This window comes from Cyanistes caeruleus, chromosome Z (assembly GCF_971803275.1).
Source record: "Cyanistes caeruleus chromosome Z, bCyaCae1.hap1.1, whole genome shotgun sequence".
Taxonomy (NCBI): Eukaryota; Metazoa; Chordata; class Aves; order Passeriformes; family Paridae; genus Cyanistes; species Cyanistes caeruleus.
The window spans coordinates 23,937,198-23,961,497 of NC_141732.1; the positions used below are offsets into that span (position 1 = coordinate 23,937,198).

General features: G+C 38.9%; 1 protein-coding gene across 10 annotated transcripts in view; it reads left to right on the forward strand.

Annotated features, from left to right (window-relative positions):
• PRR16 (proline rich 16) overlaps nt 1-24,300 on the forward strand; it is a 146,184-nt gene that overhangs the window by 93,158 nt on the left and 28,726 nt on the right. For 6 of the 10 annotated variants that reach the window (XR_015280947.1, XR_015280950.1, XR_015280951.1 and 3 more), the window contains one exon: nt 4,781-5,675. Coding sequence is in view for 4 of the 10 variants with exons in the window: in XM_086869040.1 (XP_086725166.1) it covers nt 4,781-5,539 (759 nt within the window). In the remaining 6 variants the exon portion in view is untranslated. Of the gene's footprint in view, nt 1-4,780; nt 5,676-24,300 lie in introns of those variants that run through there. The other 4 variants (XM_086869040.1, XM_086869044.1, XM_086869043.1 and 1 more) reach the window with 2 other exon arrangements.

Genomic DNA, 24,300 nt, shown 5'->3' on the forward strand with positions numbered 1-24,300 from the left:
GGGATCAGACCACAACCCTGGTGGTATTAGCATCATGATCTGACCAGCTGAGCTAATCTCATGTTCCCCCATTCATGTATCCATGAATATTGGGCATTCATTCATTTTTTGTCAACAAAGGTCTAATAACTGTACAGGAAATAATAAGCTAAAGTGATGTGAATGTAAATAGTTTGGCAGCTTGTATAGAAGATTCCAGTACTAATTATAGCAAGTCAACAGTTTCTTGTAGGATAAGAGATGCAGTCATGAGATGTTAGAGCTACTGATATAGCATATTTCCCAGTCCTTTAATTAAAGGCAAGAACAGCCTCTTCATGGTAGAGCTGATTGCTCTTTTATTCTAACTTTTTTTTTTTTGTGGCTTCTCAGGTAGTTAATTTCTGCACATAAAGTGCAATAATTTTCTATGTCAAACTTTGCAAGTTTTTAGCATTGCTTTAAAAATAAAAAAAAAAAATAATACATTTAATTCCATTTATTTTGTCCATTTAATTTTGATCATTTTACCACTAATTTCTTTGGTTCAGAGCAAGAGCTAGTCTCATGGCATGATTTGATTTTGGTTGATTTAAAATCAAATTCAGCATCTGTCTGCAACTATTCATTTTCTAGTAAACTTCCAGCAAAAATTCCTTTTAAATCTCATGGTAGTTGCACACTGCTGTGATGCAGTACAAAAGAGCAATATATGAATTATACCTATTCCATCTCAGAAGTAATATCACCTAAGTTCTATTCTGTTTATGCAGCTCTTTTGAGAACTACTAGCCTGTATAGAAGCAAGTAATTAAAAAAAAAATAAAAAGAAAGAAAAAAAAAGAAAAAAAGAAATTTAGTTTGTAAATCCACGTGAATCTTTGAAAAATGTAAAAAGCAATGCAGATGGATGGACATCTTGAGAAATATTACAAATTTTTACTTCTATGAACTTTAAAAATCATGAATCTTTAAATGTATATTAATTTCTTTCTTGAAAAGCAATTTGCTTTTTTATTTAAGGGTTGCAAAAAAAGCTCAACAATTGTCTGTGGTAGACTGAGGGCAAACAGTGGATTAGTGGATTATATATTCACTGAACATTGGTACCTTCCTTTAAACAAGAGAAAGAACAAACCTGAAGAAGCATTTATTGTAAAGAGACAACAAAACTCTCCACAGATGTATTTTTGGATGTGTAATAGATAATCACACAAAGAAACAGTGAAAAAAGTGTTTGTGACTGATTGTAGAGACACTTTTCAGAGAGGTTTAGGGATGCAAGTAAGAAGTGCAAGTACATGTTACTTTCTGTGTCATGTTTTAGTCCTATGATTACAAAGTTAGATTCTTGGAATGAGATCCTGGTATCCTGTGAGAAATGTGGAGTTTTAAGTATTAGTCTAATCAAGTTAGGACATTTTCCCACGAAGTGCCTACAAGAGAGGAGGTAAACACAAGAGAAAACTTAAAAGTACAGCTCAAACAATGAAAATATCGGGTCAGCATAGGCTGCTTTCGATAATCACAAGAATTTCTCTTGGACTAGATTCTGAAGTTCCTTTTAACAGGAACTGCAGTTTGAGTTTCCTCAGTGGAAAAGCAATACTTTATTCAAGCTTTATTTTTTTTAAGCAATTTTATATACAAATTTGGTAACACTGAGGATCTGGTTAACTGTAAAATACCTGTGAATTGCAAATTGTTTGCAACTGCAGTGAGGTATTTTGGGGTCTTGGGGTTTTTTATGTTGTTAATTTGGGTCAAATAGTAATTTTTTCCTTCTTACCTGAACTTGATTTTACTGATTAATTCTCCATGCTCTGTTAATTGCTGCACTGAATTTTTGAGTCCAAATTCATGTTGCTAAGGGCGTAATCTTACAGTTTGATAGAGAAATCCAACTCTGGGCACCTAGTATAGTTGTCCAGTACCAACCCAGGAAGCAGATAAGAATAAACTGATGTCCTGTTTCATTCAGGAGTATCACATTGGATTTACAGAGCTTGAAGCCTGAGGATACTGCTGGCGCAGTAGAAAAGGAGTATCTGAAGAGTTAATAGCTAAATTAATCTAGTTAACACCTAAGGAGCTATTTGGACTATAAAATTATGTATCCCCAGTATTTTTTCATGTAAATCAAGTCCCATTTTATTCAGAACTGAAAAAATGGACACATTTCTGCTCAACTACAGTAGCTTTTCTGTTTTCTTTTTTTTTTTTTTTTTTTTAATTAATATTCTCTCTTACTTCCACAGAAGATGCATTGTGAAACAAGGGCTGGTTGGTTTTTTTGCTCAAAATACTTTTTTCTTTTTCTTTTTTTCGTTTCACTGTGTTAGTCACGGGTTCTTTATGTTGCTTTTTCATCTTATTTGAATTTTACCTTCTGGGACAAAAAAATGAAAATAAAAAACAGTGCACAGAATCACAACTCATAGTGGGAATGAATCTGGACAGATAAACTGTTTTGTTGTGTCAGAGCCATTTCATGCTGGATTTATGTTTTACAAACGGATAAGTGACAAAAAAAATTTTGATGCGTACTACACATTTGCCCAGAAGGCATGAGATAAACTCTGTAGTCGTTAACTTGAAGGACAGTTCATAGCAGACTTTCCTGTTACTCTTGAAAAAAATTTTTGCTCTGCAATGCATAATTTTTCTATTTCTTTGCTTGCCAAGGAATTTCTTTGGTTCATGTTGCATCGATCCTTTCTATCACTCTTACAGTTTAACAAAATATGATAGGATGCAGTAGGATATTTAGTAGAAATATATAGGCAGACCTTAATATTTACACAAATCCATACTTAGCTTACAGAGGGATGTTTAAATTTCAGGCTTACAGTTCAGAACTTGACTTTCTTTTCCTTGTTCCTGTTGCCTTCTGAGACGTTCTCTCTGCCTCATTTTGCTTATGTAATGGAAGGTGAAGTTCCTTCACCTGTAAAGTGTCAGTCTTGCAATGAATTTTGGTACAGATGTGGTTTGTCTACCCCTATTCTGAAATTCTAAAGAGTTCTTATATGCTGTACCCTGGGGGAGGGGATGTATGGGACTGACAGTTACCAGAGTTCAACTGTACATTTCAACTTCTAGAATAACTTTTTAAATCCTTACTATTTTAGAAATTCAATGTCTGTTGTTTAGAAGTATATTTTTTCTTTATTTTTTGGGGGAAAAGGTAGAAATTTATATGCGACATGATACTGGGATTTGAATACTGAATAAATGAGTTATTTGGTCTTTCAGAGAAAAAGTATTGTAAAGTTTTCTCAAAGATGCTTGAAAGCTCTCTGAATGATGCTTACTTGCATGTTTGCTGGTTTTAGAAGGAAAGCACTAAACTGAATTTTGCTGCGTATGAATTTTTATGAATTTTGTATTATGCAACTCAGCTTACTGTATGAGCAGTGAAAGCTGGAGAGTTTTTTCATTTTATGGTGGTTTTGCTTCTATTATTTACCTCTTACTACTGGCCACGTCAGTGGGTGACTGGTTTGACTGAATAAAGAGTCACTGCCTCCGTAGTGAGTTTCACTTTTTTCGCAGTTAATATATGGCTCATGTGCCTACAAATAGTCTTAGTTTGAAATCAGTAGTATCAGCACCAAATTATTGGAAGCAGGAAGTAGAAATGAAAGTTTCTGTGGCACAATGGCCACATCTGGTATAATTTCAGATCTATTGGGTTGCCTCTTCCAGGACATCAAAGATCTCCTGCAAGGAGCCTAAAAAAATGGCACCGGTTTTTATTCATGCACCAAATTTAGTCAGCAACATTTCAGCTACTGATTACTTTAGGTACATCCTGTGAGGTTGTGAAGGACAGAGATCAGTTTTTAAATGTGTTCTAGTGGTGCATCCTGTAGTATCTGTTGTAGTTACACATAGCTTATAACTGCAATTGTTCACCTGGGTACTGAGTTAAACGCAGTTTTCGGGAAGGGCTTTTAACTGTCATATGAAAAACTTCTCTGCCAAATAAATGCACTGTTGGTTTCATGCCTGTAGAAAAAGGGAGAGTTGAGGACTAGAAAAGATCTAACAATGTAGAATCTAAAAACAGAATTCTGGGAGGTAGAGGAAAACTTCAAATAAAGTGCCTGAGTTCTTTAATACTTGTAAGTGGAAACCAAGCAACATTTTCTCTTTCAGGAAATGCTATCTTAGGATTGTTTTGGAGGATGTCAGATCTTACGGAAAGTACTCATAAAGGGAGATAATGCAAGAGAGAATTTTTTTCTCAGAGTCTCTTTCATGTTAAAAAATTCGTCAGAAAACTGTGTGTCAAACTTATGATTCTACGTGTTTATTATCACCTATATAGAGAATGCATACTTAAAATCTAGAGTGTTTGAAAGGTCAGAGCTAAAAGATACTCTGCAGAATTTTTGGGGGCAGAAGCTGTCATGTAGAAGCAAAAGCTGAACGATTTTGTCTCCTCCTGCACTGGAAGGCAAAGCATAATACTGAAGAATTACACTTCACTCACTATGATATTGCCAAGTAAACCCTGGAGGGAAAGAAAGGGATTTTCATTCTAGACTGTTTCAAGTTTTATTTCTCCTGTATTCAGGTGATGAGCTAGCAAAGTAGCCATCCCTATCATTATTATTGTCATCATTTTTATTATGGTTATTTTATTACATTGACAAGAATAAAGAAATAAAGGCCAAAAAAAACCCAGATGCTTCAGTTTTAGGGAGGACAAACTGATTGTGGAGAATGGTTTTGTTTTTCTGTGCCTTCTCTGAGGTATGCGTTTCTCACTATTCTCACTCTGGCTGTTGTGCAGGTGGTTGACCAGATTGACACACTGACATGTGATCTGCAGCTGGAGGATGAGATGACAGACAGTTCCAAGACAGACACACTGAACAGCAGCTCCAGCAGCACAACAGCCTCCAGCTTGGAGAAGGTCAAGGTGCGCGGCAACGTGCCCCTCATCAAGCCCCCCGCGCACCCCTCTGCCATCCTCACCGTGCTGCGGAAGCCCAACCCACCCCCTCCTCCCCCTCGACTGACACCTGTCAAATGTGATGAGCCTCCCAGGCTGCCTTCTTTGGCCAACCCAGTCAAGACCAACGGCACCCTGCTGCGAAATGGGGGCTTGCCCGTCGGGCCCGGCCGCATCCCCAATGGAGACATGTGCTGCATTCCCAACAGCAACTTGGAGCAAGTGGTGATGCAGCCTCTGGTGCACAGACCCGAGAAGGAGCGGTGCGCTCAGCCGGGAGCGAGGGAGCGGGTACGGTTCAGTGAAAAAGTGCAGTACCACGGCTACTGCCCCGACTGTGACGTTCGGTATAACATTAAAAACAGGGAGGTGCACTTGCACAGCGAGCCGGCCCGGGTTGCAGGGAAGCTGCCTCACCAGTGCCCTCCTCTGCCGCCTCCTCCACCTCCGCTGCCTCCGTTCCTTCTGGAAAATGGAGGGTTGGGGATAAGTCCCAGTAATAGCTTTCCTCCTCCGAGACCTGCAACTGTGCCTCCACAAACTGCGCCAAAACCCCAGAAGACCATCTTGAGGAAGTCAACCACTACAACAGTGTGAAGTATGCCCCTTGTAATAACTCTTTGTTTTTTCCTATATATAAACATAAATAGGTAATGAGCACTTTCTACTTGAGCAATAAAAAGACCCAATGTATTACACCCTGTGTCCAGTGAAGTGGCATAAAAATCACAGGGTAAGTACAAAGAGGAATACTTGTTGATTTTATTTGTACCCACCAAAAATACCCTTATGGCAAAGGGTGCTGAAAAAATACCCATTCTTTAGCACACAGGTTGTAAACATCTGTGGCAGTTTCTTGATTGTAGCATGGTTTAAAAGACAACGAAAAGAAAGTTCAGTGTGAAAATACTGAGTGGTAGATTTCAGTCTAACTGACATAAGGGAATAACCATTTCTCTCCTGGGTTTTGGGACTTTTCAAATGACTTTTGATGAAGCAAAGTGGAGTACCAGGTAACAGCCTTTGGCTGAATTATAGCAAATGCTTTTTTTTTGATTCATGAGTGCTTGACCAACTCACTATATGTGGAGTGGTTGCAGTAGGAGGTAATCAGTGGACTTTCAGCAGCTTGGTCTTTGGTAGGGAAGTAAAGAAATAATTTAAATGTATGTTGGCATGGCTCTGGAAAAACTGAGTTGCATTTTGCTTCTTACTTGCTCAGTGCATCACTACCGAAGTGAAGTACAGAGTTTTGAGATGAGCAGGGATGGTCCCGTTAAGTTCCCCCTTTCTCTCCCTCTGCAAAATGCTTGTGATTTATCTCACTCTGCAATGACAGTACACTGAAAAAACAAAGCCTAGTCCTGTGTTTTTCACAAAGCTTTTGTCTGGTGCAAATCTTCTTTTTGAAGGCAAAGAAAATGTTGCTTAAGGCCTCCAGGGACATCCACTTAATTCGTGTAAAGAGCTTTGAAGTTGAAAAGCTCTGTGCAATTATGGAACATTAACATGCAAAACAAGATATTTTACATGTTATCACATTTTGATGGTGAACCCAATTAATATTCTTACTAGTCGAAAAAAAGTCCTCAGTGTTCTTAATTATTTTATAAGAGAACATCCTTTTATTCTCGCAAAGAGAACTGCAGGGACCTAGAGTTTAAAAAAACATCCAGTCAATTAAGAAAATCTAATAATAAATCTATTATTTACAAAAATTGTGCCAAAATAATCTCAGTGCCCAACAACAAATGCTATATTAAAAAGCTATGCTTATTTCAGCTGAAATATAAAGGGTACTTTTTGGCAAAACAGAAAAAAACAGATTTTAATTTCTGTTTACATCTAGTAATGGGTATTAAGCAGATACGTATGTTTCCCTGTATTCTAGTATTTAAACCAAAATTATAAGAATAATTATAACAAAAGTCCTATCAGATAACTACTATTTACAAACCTTTGCAGTAAGCAAAGATTTTATTTTGTGCAAAACACATTTGGGGTCTAAAGCTTCATGAAGTATTCCTTGCATAAAAGGCAAAGAAAGGAAATCATCTTAAATTCTTAATCGTGCTTTCACCTCATGCCTCCCATGTGTTTTTCATGATGCACTTTACATTTGGTATTGTTTGACTATTGTTAATCCCATGAGAGCTGTTGCCAAGATCAGTGAGTCCAGGCACTCACAGCAGGAGGCAGTAACTCCTTCTGCATCTGTGTGAGATCTTTGCTGCCCAGATCAGTTTTTTGGCAGGTGGATTCTGCTCACCTGCTGGGACTCTACGCCACTTCCCTTGCACATATGTGGAAAACTACTTTTAAAATCACTGGAACAATGTGTAGACATACCCACATTGCATAGCTGCAATTTCTTTTAAATTTTCTTTTAAAAAGAAAATTCCTTCTGTCCTTACTTCAGCACTACTATACAGATCATTCTCCTGTTATGAGCTAGTTTTCGTTTGGTTTTTTTTCATTCTTTAACAAACTACTGTGTATGAGAAATAAGATAATTAAAATCAAATATTGCATATAAAATATTAAAGGAACTAGCACTTGAGCCATTTAGGGGGTTATGGTTTATTACCATAATTTATTTACATAAGCTCTTGGCTTAATTTTTCCGGTATGAGCTCACCTCTGATAGTAGAGCGCAGAATTTATCCTCTGGACTTGCCAGAGTCTCATGAACGTGTTTGCACCTCCTAGCTGGATGCTGTACTCAGTGGATGTGCATTGATATACATGTAAATTTCAATTTTGTTGCAGTTCTCAGCTGTGGAACGCTTAAGCAGCACCCAAGTTTCAGCAGTTAATGACCAGTTCTGGTACCTAACATCTTGCATCTCATTCTTTGTCTTCTCCTTCAGAAGTGCTTTCTTGTCTCTTGCCCCATGCCTCATGAATATCTTCATATGATACGGCTGTGCCATGAAAAGATGCAGCTTTTCAAATGCAATGCTCTCTTTGGCCAGAAATGCAGTTTCAAAATGTGTTGGAAAAACATTGTTTTTCTGCAAAGTTTGACAACCCAGGCTTTCTTTAATACAACATGTTCCAAGGTCTCTGTTAAATCATAGTACAAACATTGAGTCAATTATGTTTTAATGAGAATGTCTCTGGCCTGTGTCCTATTGCAAGGTATTTTCATCAGTGTAATAATTTCACATTAATAACGTGTCAAAATAAAATTAAGGTTAAAACAGGTAAATTTTTAAAATGTAGTAATCAATTAACTTTAAATTTTGCAGCACTGTTTGGAAACTGCTAATAGAAATGGCATAATGACAAATACAATAGTGTATTCAGCCAGCAGTACTTTTCACATTTATATTAGGAATGTAAAGTCTGTGAGTCATTTTTGAGCACCTACAAAACAGTATTCTTCACACCTTACTGAGGAAAACCCAATAAACTAACCAGAACTGGACAGGAGTTTTCTGCATTTGTGATGTAAATGTAATATTCTCTGAGATTACATTTAGTGTTTTGCAAATATGTTAATACCTGAAAAAAATTAATGTCTAGTAACAGTACTCAGAGCTTTAATTCAGTGTTTGCCATCACTTCAGTCTGCTGTCTAGCTTTGATTCCCTGAGGTATTTTAAAATCTAAACTGTCCAGATCTAGACTTCTCAAATGGAAATAGGAGAAGGTGGTTTCTATCAATTTAATGAAGGAGACAGACTTAGAAAAATTAGAATAAGAAATGAAAATTACTTAACTTGTATTAATGGCATTCATTAAAAAAGCTAACACATGAATGCATTGCAAGAAAGGAGAACTAGGAGAGCAAAATCCAATGGCAATCCTTTTGAAGGACATAAGGTAGGAATATTCAAAAAGATCATGGATCTTTCTACCACCTGGTAAAAGTCACTGTTCTTCCTTCTCATCATCTGGAGTTGTTACACCTTTCCTAACATCATCCATTTTTCTTAAAAACAAGAAAGAATTCCAAGTATTCATCAATGTTTTTATTATTAAATCAATATTGTTTTTAAAATATGACATAAGTAAAGTACACTACAGCTCTTGATATTAGCTTTCTTCAGATAACCTGTTTATTGGTTTTGCAGCAGAGAGCACTATGAATTCTTGAATTGCCAGAGAGATTTTTTCATGGATGTTTGCTCAGATCTCTTTCTTTCCATATTCTAATTATGACTTCCCTTTCAGTAATGCCACAAACAATAATTTTACATGTGCATATAAAATCACACTGTGGTTGCTGTGTCAGTTGTGTGTTGTAGTCTTAAAGTAGGCGTGAATATTGGGCACATATTTTTGCAGAGGCAGTATTTCTCCCACCCTATTTGTATATGTGCTGTGAGCCATGTTTGTAGCTGTATGTGTGTTTTTGGAAGCAAAATACCAATCCACTGCTCAAACTAGTAAAAATATTGAAAGAATAATGCTCACAAGTGCAGAAGGGTCTTGCAGGTGAAGTGTGCACAAAGACATGTGGTAGAAAGGTGTATGGTAAACCTTGCTAATCACAATTACTAGAATACCCAGTCTGAAAAAAATTATGGCACCTGTTATATAAACACATTGTGTTTTGTAGGGATATTTGTGATATATCTCACGCAGTATTTACTTGCTGCTGCCTAAAATCTCTGCGTCTGTAAAATTTCTGTAGCACGGACCATCACTGAAGCAGCAGCAGCACTGGTGGTATCCTGTGGGTCAGTATCCTGTGGAGCAGTGCATGCAAACTGCTGTACATCCTCATCTTTGGTAGCAGTTGCATGTTGATGGTTTTTAACTGGGAAAAAAGTAGAAGGGATTTTATCTCTGTTGCCTGTTTTATGGTGGCAAATAGCCTAACAGAGCAAGTTTCTCAGTCAGTCATAAGTTTGGCAAGGGATTTGTAGTAATCCATCTTGGGATAGCTCTGGGGAGCACGAGCAAGCTGACTTGAATTTCTGATCTTAAATGATTTGACATGTCTCTAACTCATGCTGGCCAAAGAGCTCTCTTGCTATCTGAGACTGGAGCTGCTGGGGTAAGTGGACCTGACCATGTATCCTGCTGCAGGAGAGAGGCCTGTGCTCAAGTCATCTGGGCAAGTCTGCTCCTGTTCTCTGTGCCCTTGCACTTTTTCACATATGACAATGTTGTCATTGCTACGTGGTGGGAGAGTTTTGTTAAGAAATTGCACCTGCGCTGTCTTCGTCAGCTGAGCTCTGTTGTTTCAGTGGTGAAGCATGGCTGTATTGAAGTAGCCTGATCTTTTGTTAATGCTAAATGTTCAGAAATTTTAAAGCAAGGGTTTTCTTACTTTTGAGGTAATCATTCTCCTGTCAGGGTATACAAATAAGATGAGAATCATCATGCAGGCATGATGAAGGTGTACTACAACTTGTCATACTTTGAGGGGCTGGGTTTGTTATTTCAGGACTATGTCTCTTTTGCTGCATGAAAATGGCTTTTATAGACAAGTGAGAAAAAAATAGAACATAAATTGCATTCGATAGCCAGCCAAGAGCAGTGCTTTGAGGAATGAGTAAAACCAGAATCATTCTGCTGCCTTGCTTGAGAAAGATAAAGAGTGAAGGTCCAGGAATTGCTGAATCTTCTTCTCATGACAAGAGGTTTTTCTTTAATTCCTGAAATACTGGATGTGTGTACACAATCCTTTAAGAAACTTAGCAAAATCTATCTTACTGTTGTTTGTAAATTATATTAAGGAAAAAAAAAAGTTTTGGTAAGACCTTTCTGATATCACAGCTGTCTCTAGATATTGTTTGACATTTCAACTAACTTCTTATGCAATCTTGCAAGCAATAATGGGGAAAATTGCATAAGAAAGGACAATAATAGGCAGATTATGAAAAAAAAAGAACTTCCAACAGATGTGTTTAAGTGTATTCCTCAGTGTTGCTTCATCAATATGAGAGCTTGTTTTTCTTTACATAGGGTTCTTATCATTACTTGAAAATCCTGAGTGGTGAGATTAATATGATGATTATATTAAGAGGTAAGAAAAAAAACAGTCAGTCACAGAAATTCTCATAGAAGTGTTTATTTCCTTTCCAGTTCAGCATTGATTTTCCTAAGGAAAAGTTGTGTGTATTGGTCTCCTTGGATAAATTAGCATGTGAAAACCAGAACATTATGATAGCGTGTTTTTGTATAAATCTCTAATGCCTACAGAATATTTTGGTTTTCCTTCTTTTTGCAAATAGTGATGATTGTATACTGGAGTTAAAAAATTGTTTATGCCCCTTTACCCTTCAAATCGAGTTTAAATCTCTCTCAGCAAATCCTGGTAACTCCTGAGCTAAGATAATTTTCCCCTACTCATTGCCAGTAGTCTTGGTGTTGTATAAACTGACCGGTGATCAAAACCCCCAAAATGCTTCTGGTCACACCAGTGTCTAAGGCAGGTATTATTCTTCATGGCTTTCCTGTTTCTTACCCCATCATTCCCTGCAGATGGGAGGACAGAGAGAACACAACTTGTACTCCAGATCCCTTGACCAGTTGTCTCAATGCCCTGGGGAAGTGCTTGACTCTCTGAAGCCTTCTTGGTGGGATTTCATTGCTGCCTACCTGATAAGCCAGTAGAGGCTGATAATCAGTGGGCTGTACCAGGCTGGGTTGTTTCTTGGTGATGTCTTTTGCACGGGCCTCAGGGAGGCAGCACACCTCTCTGTGGGTTGGGTCAGCATATTGGGCCCTCCATTCCTCTCAAAAGGGAGCCACCAGTGGCTACTACCCTTCTTTTTATTTAATTCAGGAAGTCACAGTGTGGGCTTAGGTTGCCCTGCCCTAGGCAACCCCTCCATTCCAGAAGAGCTTTAATTCTCATTCTCATTTCCCTGGTCCCTAGATTTCAGGGCTTCATACCAGTTGCTTAAGGACAGCTGTGAAGGTGAGGCAAGTTGGGAGGGAATTCAGTACCAGTCATGGGTCAGGAGAAGAGTGAAGTCAGCACCTTGAATTTTTGGAAAGCAGTATTTCAGCTCTTTGAGAAATTAATTGATGGGCACACCTAGGAAACTGGGACAAGGGAGCAGAACGGTACTGGAAGATCTGTGCATGGAGCTCTCATTCCCCACATTTAAGAAATTTGGAAAGCAGATCATGAGGTCAGCATGGATGAATCAAAACCTGCTAGTTAAACAAGAAAGAAAGAAGGAAATCCACAGATAATGGAAGCAGAGACAGGTATCCTGGGAAGACTTCAGGGAGACATTGCCTGGCAGGTGTGAGGTCTTCCTGACCAAGGTATAGTGAGAGCTGAACTTGGCAAAGGGGTGCAAAGAATAATAAGGGCTTCAACGGGTTAATCAGACAGAAAAGGAAGGTCAAAGTATGCAGCCCCTGATGAACACAGACTGGCAAACTGGTAACAGCAGACAAAGAGAAGGCTGAGGCACTAAACTTTTTGACTTCAGTCAGTGGCCTACCTCTCTTCCCACAACTCTCAAGTGGATGGACAGCAAGGGAAGCTAAGTCCATCCCACTGTAAATGAGGGTCAGGTCTATGAGCACCCAAGGAACCAGAATGTACATAAGTCTGTGGGACCCAATGAGATGCATCCTAGAGTCCTGAGGGAACTGGCTGCTGTAGTTGCCAGCCCACTCTCCATGATATTCAAAAAGTCATGGCGGTCATGGGGAAGTCCAGGTGACCGGAAAAAGGGAAACATTAAACCAACCCATCTTAAAAAAGGGTAGAAAGAAGAGGCCTGGGAGCTACCAATTTGTCACTCTCACTTCTGTGCCTGGGAAGATCATGGGACAGATCCTCCTAGAAGCTCTGCCAAGGCACATGGAGGACAGGGAGGTGATTAGAGACAGTCAGCACAGCTGCCCAATTTGTGATCTTCTACAATGCAGAGACTACATCAGTGGGTGGGGGAAGTGCTACAGGCATTATCTGACTCCTGTAGGACATTGGACTAATTTCTCTCCAACATTCTTTCTGAATTGGACTATTCAGTCAGGACTAGGGATTATTTGGATGGTCACATCCAAATAGGAGGAAGCTGGTGAACAGCTTGATGTACAGATAGAAATCAGTGGCAAGTGGTGCCCTCAGGGGTCTGTACCGGGACCAGTATTATTTAGTGTCTTCATTAATGACATATCTGAAGGGGTTGAGTGCACCCTCAGCAGATGACACAAAGCTGAGTGGGTGCAGTGACACTCCTGAAGGACAAGATGCCATTTGAGAGGTGGGTCCATGGGAAACTCATGAGGTTCAGTGAAGCCAGTGCAAAGTGATGCACCTCGGTCATGTCAGCCCCCAGTATCCATGTAGGCTGGAGGATGAACAGATCAAGAGCTGCCTTGCTGAGGACTTAATGGGCACTGGGGGATCAGAGTTTGGACATGAGCTGGTGATGTGTGTACATAGCCCAGAAAGCCAACTATATCCTGGTCACATCAAAAGTGTGACCTACGGGTTAAGGAAAATGATTCTCCTCTCGTTTGCTGGAATACTGCAGCTGGTTCTGGAGTCCTCAGTACAGAAAAGACACAGACCTATTGGAGCAATTCCAGAGAAGGGCCTCAAGACTGAGCAGAAGGATGGAACACCTTCCCTAGAAGGAAAGAGTGATGGACTTTGGGTTGTTTAGCCTGGAGAAGAGGTAGAGAAATCAGGAGTGACATTGAACCAAGGAAGATGGGAAGAGTGCAAGAAGATGATTTAGGATTTAGTTTTTATTTGTTATATTCCTACTCTTATTTGATTGCTAATAAATTAATTTCTCCAAATCCAGTCTGTTTTTTCTGCAGTTGTAATTGGTGAGGGGTTTTTTCCTTTACATGATTCAACTCATCAGCCTTTTGTTACATTTGCTCTACCCTGTCCAGCTGAGGAGAGAGAGTGATAGAAAATCTTTCATGGGCTTTCATCCAGCCAGGGTCAGCCCCCTCACAAGCAGTGACTAAGAGTGCTAAGATCTAGTGAGCTGTTAACTCACTGGAAAATACTTGGAAAACATCTTCTCTTTGTAATTGATCTTCAGAAAAAGTGCAAATTACAAATTCAGAAAAAGAAAAAGTCATTTCATACTGAAAGTTAAAAATTTCTTATTTGCTTTAGACTATATGTTTATAGGGACCTTATTCATAAATTCAGTGGAAATAATGTTTCTAACAGCAGAAGACACATTAATATTGAAAAAAAAAATATAGGTATTGTCTGAATTAATAAAATCAGACTAGAAATACATTAAATACAAAATACACTAAAATTCTTCACAATAAGAAGAGCTTATTTGGAAAAGTAGTCAGTAATCCACAGTATGAAGTCTTTTCATTAATTCTGGATTTCTCTAGAAATGAGACATACCAAGTCTAAGGAAAATACTGGATGTAAGCAGGAAGGCAAAGTAATTTACTCTAATGCTCACTGTTAGCCATTAAAAGAACTGATACACTTTTCATTGAAATACAGACGAAAAATATACTTTTCTGATGTAGCCAGCAGGTGCAGTTTTGTACTTGACAGAGAAGAGAGATGAAAAGAATCAGTTAAGCATGCCAGAAGCAATGAAAAAATTAAAATGTCAAACTATTTTTTATAGACAGGCACAACTCAGTACAAATTGCTCAGAGTGTTAATGAATTGCTCCTACTTATATGGTGACTTGAGAGAAATGTGTTGGATGGCTTTTATGAATATATATGGAAGTGTTTCTCTACCATCTAGAATTACGATTTCTGAACAAACCCTCTTTCTGTATCTCTGTGGAAAATCTACAGCAGAACAGCTGTACCGTAGATAAACTGTAATGACAAATCCTTTGGCAGCCAAAGTGCTTGTCAGCTATGCAGGTATCGATCTCAGGATCAGTCTTTAGATGCAGCCATAAACAAACACTCTTCAAATTCCAGTGCTGATGTAACTTTATTTAACCCTGCTCTGTTTCTGAGAAACACATCCTAACCCAACTTTTCTGCTAATTCCTGTGTCAGCCCTATAACAAGTCAACTACAGACATTTTTGCAGTGCCGCAGTGAACCAATTGGTTGGTCCTGGCTGTCTGAAACGATGTTTATCCCCCAAATCGGTCAGTCAGCAAGACTGTGAGAGTGGAAAAAGAATCAACCTTGTCACAGAGATGTGGGCTTTTCCTTGACCTGGTTTTTGACTCTGATTTGTTTCTACAAAGCAGGAAAAGAATGCAGGAGAAATAATTTCATGTGTACACTGCTACCTATGTTTCAAATATGTTGTTGGGCTTCACCAAAATTATGAAGGACAAAATACAATAAAAATAAGATTTTGAGTTGTGTTACCATGTGATTTAATGAATCCTTCTAGTACAACAGACTTTTTCATAAGAATTAAGGAAATCTAGCACCCTATTTCTGAGACATTTATAATATATTTCTGCACAAAGTTGTCATATTACTGGTAAAGTAAGAAATACATAAAGAACTTCTGGTTGATGCTTATTGTCTAAAGAATAACCCTTACAGATATGAATTAAAGACAAATGGATTTTTTACAACAGGAAAAATATCACTCTCATTTGCATTAGTAAGATAATAGTCAATCTTTTTTTCTGCTAAGGACTTTATTTGTTTCTGGGGGGGATTTTTCTTATTTTTGTCCTAGCAAGTATGACATGGAAGTTGTGTATTCTTATTTTTCTTTTCTCTTTTTAGTTGTCAGTTTTGTATTCCTTCAAAATAAATCAAAAAAAGAAATAAAATAAGGAAAAGGAAAAGGAAAAGGAAAAGGAAAAGGAAAAGGAAAAGGAAAAGAAAGGAAAAGGACCAATACAAAACAGAAATGCACAAACCCCACCCAACCAGGAAAAAAAAAAATAAAGAAAAGGGAAAGAAAAAAAATTTCTTTGTGATATAAAATACAATATGTTTTAGCATCTTTATATACATTATTAATTTTCACCTTCTGAGGAATTTTGACAATTGAAATACTACTTAGTGAAAAACTGACATACAAAAAAATGAAATTAACAATCAACAAAACAATGAATTTAGTGGAATTCTGTTAAACATATATCAATAGCTCCTGAACAGTCTGAGAAAGAGACTCATTGGATAAAGATTCAGGGCTCCCATGAATTTTGACAAATAGAAAATGTAAGACTCCTCCAACAGGTTATGTAGACTGTCATAGGGATGTACCTGCATTGACCTGGTGACTGATTAATAACACTGGTTATGAATCTCTTCAGGAAAGCTTGGGCAAGCCAACAGGTCAGATTTTTTGTGGTGCATTTGTTTTCATGACCTAAAATATTTTTTTCATAATAAATTCAGATTTTTTTATTAATTTATTATAAATAATTTTGTAGGCTCAGTCATGTTACTGATAAGGTATATCACTCTTTGATAGATGTCTTTAACACCAGTAATCACACCTGCTGAAAAAATGAGGAAATACAGCTATGATAATACATAATTTGTAATTTATATATTTGAAATCTATATATGCAACTGAATATGATCCTGATTACTTTAGAGACTGATGATTTTTTTTCCCTGTCATTACCTAATTTTTAAGTACAAGAGTAGTATTTTAAGGTCATGTCTAACTATCAGACTTGTTGTTGGACACTGCTTGGAGACCAGCTGCGCTGTTTAAAAACAATTTAAACTTGGGGTTTGCCAAAACTTGCAAAAGAGCTGTAAATATTGAAATAGTCCTCATTTTATGATAGTACTATTTTTCTTAGTAGCAAAATCTTTTGTTGCAATTTATTGAGTAAATTATTATTTATTTGCGTGAAAAGGATATCATGTCTTTTTGGCCAAAAGAGATTAGGAAATCATTTAAAAAGAAATAAGAAGGGTCTACATCTGAAAGCCAGCAGCTAACACTGTCTTGTTAGAGGTCTTAAAGTGCATCTATTTTGTTTGGTTTATTGTCATTCTGATTTGAACTTGTCACAGTGATATGCAGGCCAATTATGCCAGTGTTCAGTACAAGAGTACAGGAAATGGAGGACCTTGGTCCAAGTATCTTATAATTTTGTATCATCTGAGGTCAGTTCTGATCACTTTCCCACTTGGTAACTCTCCAAGTGGGAAACAGAATTTAGAGCCTGAATTGTATTACTTAGGCAGAAGAATAATTAAATAAGGAAATTGCTGCAGCATATTGATAAATACATATCAGCCTAAGGCTCAACATTTAAATTTTCTAGTACTAATGTGTTTTTTTCATACATTGCTTATTTTCATCCATTTCTTTTTTTTTGATACTCAGCTCCAACTACAGGAAGCCATGGTGTTGAGTCATTTCTTTTAAGGCTGGGGATAAGAAGTAAGGTTGTAAATAAATTGATGTGTTGATTTCTAGGAAGGGGACTGCCAGTGTAACAAACTCCACTGTTGATCTTGTCTGAATTCACAGACTCAGGCAGGAAACTAGTAGAAAAGCATTTGTATATACTAGTATGTTTTTAACAGTTTACTTTCCCTATCACTCATTAACAGTGCATGCAGGACATTAATTATTTTTCTCTCAGACGTGCAATGAATCTTTTAAATCGTATTTAAATGAATATTTCATGAGCTTTCAGCACCTGTGCTTTGTGCTGTGTTTTCAAGGAAAATTTGATCTATGAGTGGAAGCTTTAAAATGTTGGAAATACAAAGCAGGGAGCTTTATCATAGTGCTATAAAATTCTAGGAAGAAAGGTACGTATTATAAATTATGAAGAGCAGAAAGCTATGGTATTAGCTTTCTGTTTAACTGGAAATTGTTGGTTTGATAAGACAAACTTGTATCACTCTGCTTCGTGTATATTGATTGGAAAAACTATGGACTGTACATCAGCTCTTCATGAGGAGAAGGCTGAGGCACTCAACTTTTTTGCCTCTGTCTTCACTGGCAGCCCCTCTTCCCACAGGTCTCAACTGGATGGACAGCAGGATGGGGACTGGGAGAACAAAGTCCCTCCCACTCTAAGTGAAGAACAGGTTCAAGACCACCTGAGGAACCTGAATATATATAAATCTGGGACCAAATGAGATGCATTCCAGAGTCCTGAGGAAATTGTCTGATGGACTTCCCAATCCACTCTGGATGACATTAACAAATTCATAGCAGCCAGGTGAAGTCCCAGGTGACAGGAGAAATGGTTGCTGTACCCATCACTAAGGAGGGTATAAAGGAGGACCCTGGGAAGTACCGACACGTCAACCCCATGTCAACCCCATGTCAACCCAATCTCCATGCCTGGGAAGATGATGCAACAGATCCTCCTAGAAGTTCTGCTAAGGCACATGGAGGATGGGGGAGATGATTAGAGGCAGCCAGTACAGCTGCACCAAGGGTGAGTCCTGCCTGACCAGCCTGGTGACCTTCTGTGATGGAGTGGCTGCACCAGTGCATAAGGGAAGGGCTACAATTGACATTTATCTGGACTTCAGTATGGCCTTTGACATGGTCCCCTCACAACATCCCTGTGTCTAAATTGGAGAGATAAGGATTCTGCAGATCAGCTGTTAGATGGAAAGAATTTGTTGGATGGTCACATCCAGAGGGTAGTAGTCAATGGCTCAGAGTCCCAGTGGACATCAGTGGCAAGTGGTGCCCTCAGGCATCTGTACTGGGACCAGAATTATTTAATATCTTCATTAATGACATGGACAAAAGGATAGAGTGCACCCTCAGCAAATCTGCAGATGACACCAAGCTGAGTGGTGCGGTGACACTCCTGAAGATGGGATGCCATCCAGAGGGACCTGGACAAGGTCCAGAAGTGTTTGTGGGACCTTAATGAGATTCAAAAAGGCCAAGCACAAGGTGCTGCACCTGGGTTTGGACAACCCCCAGTATCAGTCCAGGCTGGGAATAAAGGTTTTGAGAGCAACCCAAGAAGGGCTTGGTGGTGGTGGTGGATGAGAGGCTGGACATGACCCAGCCATGAGCACTCACAGCTCAGAGAGCCAAACTGTCCTGGGCTGCATCCAAAGCAGTGTGGGCAGCAGGGGAGGGAGGGGATTGTGCCCCTCTGCTCTGCTCTGGTGAGACCCCAGCTGGAAGGGATCTGCTGCATTCAGCTCTGGGGTTGCCGGCACAGGAATCGACCTGTTGGAAAGGTCTAAGTCCAGAACAGGGACACCAAGGTGATTCGTAGGATGGAGCACCTCTCCTAAGAGGAAAGAATGATAGAACTGGAGAAGAGCATGCTTTGAGGTGACCTAATTCCAGCCATACAGTACCTGAAAGGGAGCGTATATGAAACCTGAAGAAAGACTTATTACAAGACAAAAGGTAATGCCGTCAGACTGAAGTGTAGTAGGTTTAAATTAGGTATTAGGAAGAATTTCTTTACTATAAGGTTGGTGAGGTACTGGAACAGGTTTCCCAGAGAACTTGTGTATCCCCATTTTCAGAAGTGTTCAAGACCAAGTTGAATGGGATTATGAGCAACCTGGTCTAGTGGGAGACGTCCCTGTCCATGGCAGGGGAGTTAGAAGTAGATGATCTTTTAGGTCCCTTACAACACAAACCATTCTGGAATTCTATGGTTTGTATTTTCTCTAATTTACCCTGTGAGTCTTTGTTATCTGATAGATGATGGTCTCCCAGATGCGTTGATAAGACCATATGTGGTCATCAGTGACCTACATGTCCTGCATTTTCATTTTGTAGAAACCAGTGCATGGAAATAGAAGACAGATTAAGGACACTGCTGTGCTCTTTGCTTCTGGCAGGGAGTGATTTGTAATTTTTGGTACAGACTTGGACAAGGAAAGTTGCAGATTTCCTAGGGCCCCAAATTTAGATAGGCTGGGTTACCACATATGTGTGGTTTATGTGGCAAAGAGGTGGGGGATGTGGGGGTGACATCTGTGACAAGATGCCAGAAGTTGTCCCCATGTTAGACAAAGCCATTTTCTCAAAGATGGATCTGCTGCTGACCAAAGCTGAGCTGTTACCAGTGTTGGTGCACATCTATGATAACATCCTTATTTCTCATTATTCCACTCTGGCCTTTGGCAGTAGATCAAATTTTTCAAGTCTAGTCTGTTTTGCCTGTGATGGTAACAGATGAAGGATCTCCCTGTCCTTATCTCTTCATGCCATTAGCATTTTGTCATATTTTGTCGCCCCATCCAGTTGAGGATGGGAGCAATAGGGTGACTTGGTGGGCACCTGGTGGCCAGCTGAGGTGAACCCACCAAGTGACTCATGTTCAGATGCTGGCACTACCTTGGTGGAGTTGTTCTGTTGCCCAAGCCTGGCCCAGGTGGAAGTCACAGCAGCTGGAGTGCAATGCACATTCAGCATTTCTTCCTGTACAGATTTGCTTAAGTATTGTGCGATGGCAAAAAAGGGCACTCTCCATTAACATGAGCCTGATGCCATCATTATGGCTTGGTGTAGCATGGAAATTGGAAAAGGCTGGCCTACCTTCTCTACCTGGCTTTTCTTCCCAAGGCCCAGGCTCTCAACTATGTACACAGCATGAAGCTTGAATGCAGTGGCACATGCTGTGGTCTGTTTCCATAATGCATTACACAAACAAAATCAAAGGAGAGTTTTCTTGACACTTCAATTTCACATCTATTTTATTCTGTGTTAAAAGAACAACTCCAGTTTCTTTTATGTTGAAAGGAGTAAATAGAAGGATCATAGCACAGAAAGTAATTTTTCAGAAAACTTTCAGTGTATGTATTGTTTGGTTATGAAATTATATACTGTATAATCTCTTATCTGTGATAGAACCAGAACTGCCTCTTCCTTTCCTAAATAAGGGTCCCAAGGTCAGTCTTATGTATCTTCAGAGGAGCCTTACAAATTGCACTGACCATAAGCAAGCAGAACATGTGATTTTTGGTTGCAATTGAATGTGGTTGCTATTGGATGCTACAGTACAAATTTAATTTATAAATAATGTTATATTGTTAATGTAGCTAACCGTTGTAGACCTGACCTTCCTCACAGCTTTCTCTTTTTTTTTTTTTTTTTTTTTTTTTTGTGAAGACTGGTAATAAATTACAGCATGAACCCAGCCAGAAGAATTAATTCTTGGGCAAATTGAATCCACCTGAAGGCAGACATCAGTGAAGTGCAAAGAGATGATGAAGAGTGCAGGGGAAGGATGATTAGAATACATTTTCCCTGTCTTATTTCTGGAGGAACTGAAAGGGAGAGGAATGTATCTAGTGGGTGAACAGGTCATGTGCCACAGGGGCATGGGATTTAGTGGTTCACTTCAGTCCCTAGTTTCTTGGTATGGGTCCAATTTATTGTGGTAACTTGTTTATCACTTACCATCTGTTTCTTGTGATGCACAACAGTGAAAAGCCTGTTTGGCTTCTTTCCTTTGGAGAAGTGTTTTGGCGATTTCTCATTACTTAGTAATGCTTTTCCAAACCCAAGAGCTTAAAGTGACTTGAGATATTAAAACCCAAAAATTTTACAGACTCACTTTTCATCATTTTTGCTTACTGTCAGAGAGCTCTTTGGCTGTCCAAACTATACAGGTGCCACATTCATTTTGCATTAGAAGCTTTTACAACAGTAGCAAGTATTTTGGCTTAGTGATAAAATTTTAAAACTATTTTATTTTTTTCTGTTATTATGTCATGCCCATATTTATATGGAAGCAAATATTTAAGTGTTTCTAACATAACTGTGGAAAAACTAGAAAAAAAATGTTCCTCTGGTCAACCTTTCAAAACACAAAACTCTTTTCTGGGCACATAATTTTAGAATGATGCTTTAATAATTTATTTTAAAAAGCCAAAAAGCCAAAGCTCCAACTTGAATGAAGGAGCTTGCTACTGTTTCAAACATGAAAAATTAAAAAACATTTGTAAGCATTTCTCTGTGTGCATATCTGTACGTAACAGTGTTGTAGCAAACAACTGCAAGCTTATGCTGTTATTTCTTGCCCTTTTTAAGACATAAAATTTTATTGGGCAGTTATGATTTGAGTCCCTTTAACACCTGTCAAAGGTTATTAAGCATCAGATGTTGGAACCTGGGGCATTGTTGAGGGTTGCATTTGTTAAGGGGCTGCTGATTGCAGCAAGCACTGAAGAAAGCAATAGGATGTTATTACCTACTCTCCCCTCCAAAGGCCCAAACCTTAATTTATGGCTCAGAAACAGCATTACGTGGCCAAATGCCATTGTCAAAGCCTTGCCATGGCATTGCAGGGCTGAAACGGGGAGAACTTTGGAGAAGATGGATAAGCAGGATTAAGAGGCAATGAAAGGAAGGACCATACTGAAGTGGAATGCAGAGGGTGAAGTAGAGGTGAAGAAAAAAGAATGGAAGAAAAATGCAAGAATAACAAGGTAACCCAGAAAATATTCTGACTTCATTATCAGTGTCTTAGGTTAGGTTTATAGGTAATCTCTAAGTGACCTCTTCACGAAGTTTCTTTCCTGAAAGGCACGTGACATGAAATGATTAAAACATTTAACTTTTGTTGGTTTTCTATTGAATATGCAAGGAATGGACAGAGGATGCTCTGTATCTTCGTGTGTGTGCTATTTTTTTTTTAAATTCTCATAATGCCTGGAAGCCCTTTGATTAAACAGGAAGTTTTCTTTTGAACTTTTATGACTAACATAACCACAGGAAAGCTAAGAGCATGGGATTTCAAATAGAAGTAGTGCAGCATAAAGTAGATAACATTTTATAAAAACCATAGAAGTGGTCCTGGGAGTAAAAGGAAATTATAGAAGTACAGATGCATCTTATAGAACATGACAGTTAAAAGGGAATTGCATTGAAATATCATTTTAACTAGCTTAGACAGAAATTAACCCTCTGAATAGAAAAGACCAAAACCATCCCTAGAGCCAGTGCCTAGGTTATTGCATCAGGGTTGAATTGGGCCCAATGTACTGATGATAGGATATGGAGCTTGAAAAGGGCATGAACAAAGATGAATTGGAAACAGATGTCAGAAAGAATTTTTAGAATCATGCATTTATGAAGTAGCTACTGGGCAAGGTGGATGATGAAAAACACAAAGGGACAAGAAGAAGGAAAAGAGAGGGAGAGATTGACATATCTTACTTACTGCTTCAGCTAAAAACAATCTGTGCAGGTGATGTCTAATGTCCCTAACATTTCTTTTTTCACTCATTACCACATTAAGATGGCAATATTGAAACATGTTGAATCTGCCTCTTAATATTTTGCAATGTATCAGTCATACTATCAAACCATAGAATAGTTTGGGCTAGAAGGAACTTTTAAAGATGATCTATTCCAAACCCTTAGCATGAGCAGGCATGGATTCAGCTACATCTGGTTGCTCAGAGCCCTGTCCAAGCTGACACTGAATGTTTCCAGGGATAGGAAATCCACAATCACTTAGAGAAACTTGTTCCATTTTTTCCCTACCCTCATCGTAAAAAAAGCTTCCTTATATCTAACCTGAATCTATGCTCCATTACTCCTTGTCCTATAACTGCAGGCACTACTAAAAAGTCTGTCCACATTTGTATGTTTTTATATGCCCCCTTTTAAAGTATTCAAATGCTGCAATCAAGTCTCCCTTTACTCTTTTGTCCAGGCTGAACAATCCCTAATCTCTCAAGCTTTCTTGACAGGAGAGGTTCTCCAGCCCTCTAAAAACTTTTGTGTCCCTCCTCTGGACTAGCTCCAACAGGTGGGTCCATGTCTTTCCTGTGCTGGGACCCCAGAGGAGGATGCAGGGTTCGAGGTAGGTCTCACCAGAGTAGAGCAGAGGGGCACAATCCCCTCCCTCCCCTGCTGCCCACACTGCTTTGGATGCAGCCCAGGACATGTTTGGCTTTCTGGGCAGCACCTATGTAACCTCTCATCCACCAGCACCCCAGATATCTCTTAGCAGGGCTGTTCTCCATCCATTCACTCCCCAGCCTTTTTGATGCCTGGGCTTGTCCCTGCAAAGGTGCAGAGTCCCCCTGCACTTGTCCTTGTTTGAAGCTTGTGAGGTTGACAAGGGCCTGCTTCACAGAGCTTGCATACCTCATTCAGCATGTACCAAGTTATTAAGGTAGTGGAAATTATTTTATAGCTACTTTTCATAAGTCCAGATTGAAAAAGTCTGTTCTCGTGGAACTTCAGAGAAGCTAGCTGCCAACACAGTGTAGTGAGGCAGAGCAAGCCTCTGGTGCTGGGAGACTTCCTACAGGATTGCTTCTAGAGAGCTCTAGCCAATGGCTGCAATAAATAATGTATTTAATGCTGAATCTTACTAACAGAGGTCATCAGATGGCCATCGGATATATTCAAGGCCACATACCCAATTGCTTACAGTGAGAACACATGAAGTGATTTTTCCCAGATAATGTTTCTGTTTAGACTTAAAACAATAGTTGATGTATCCAAGTCTTTTGCCATTTAAATCACACCATAATAATTTAGCACAAAGATAACCATTCAAAAAAAGTCTGAT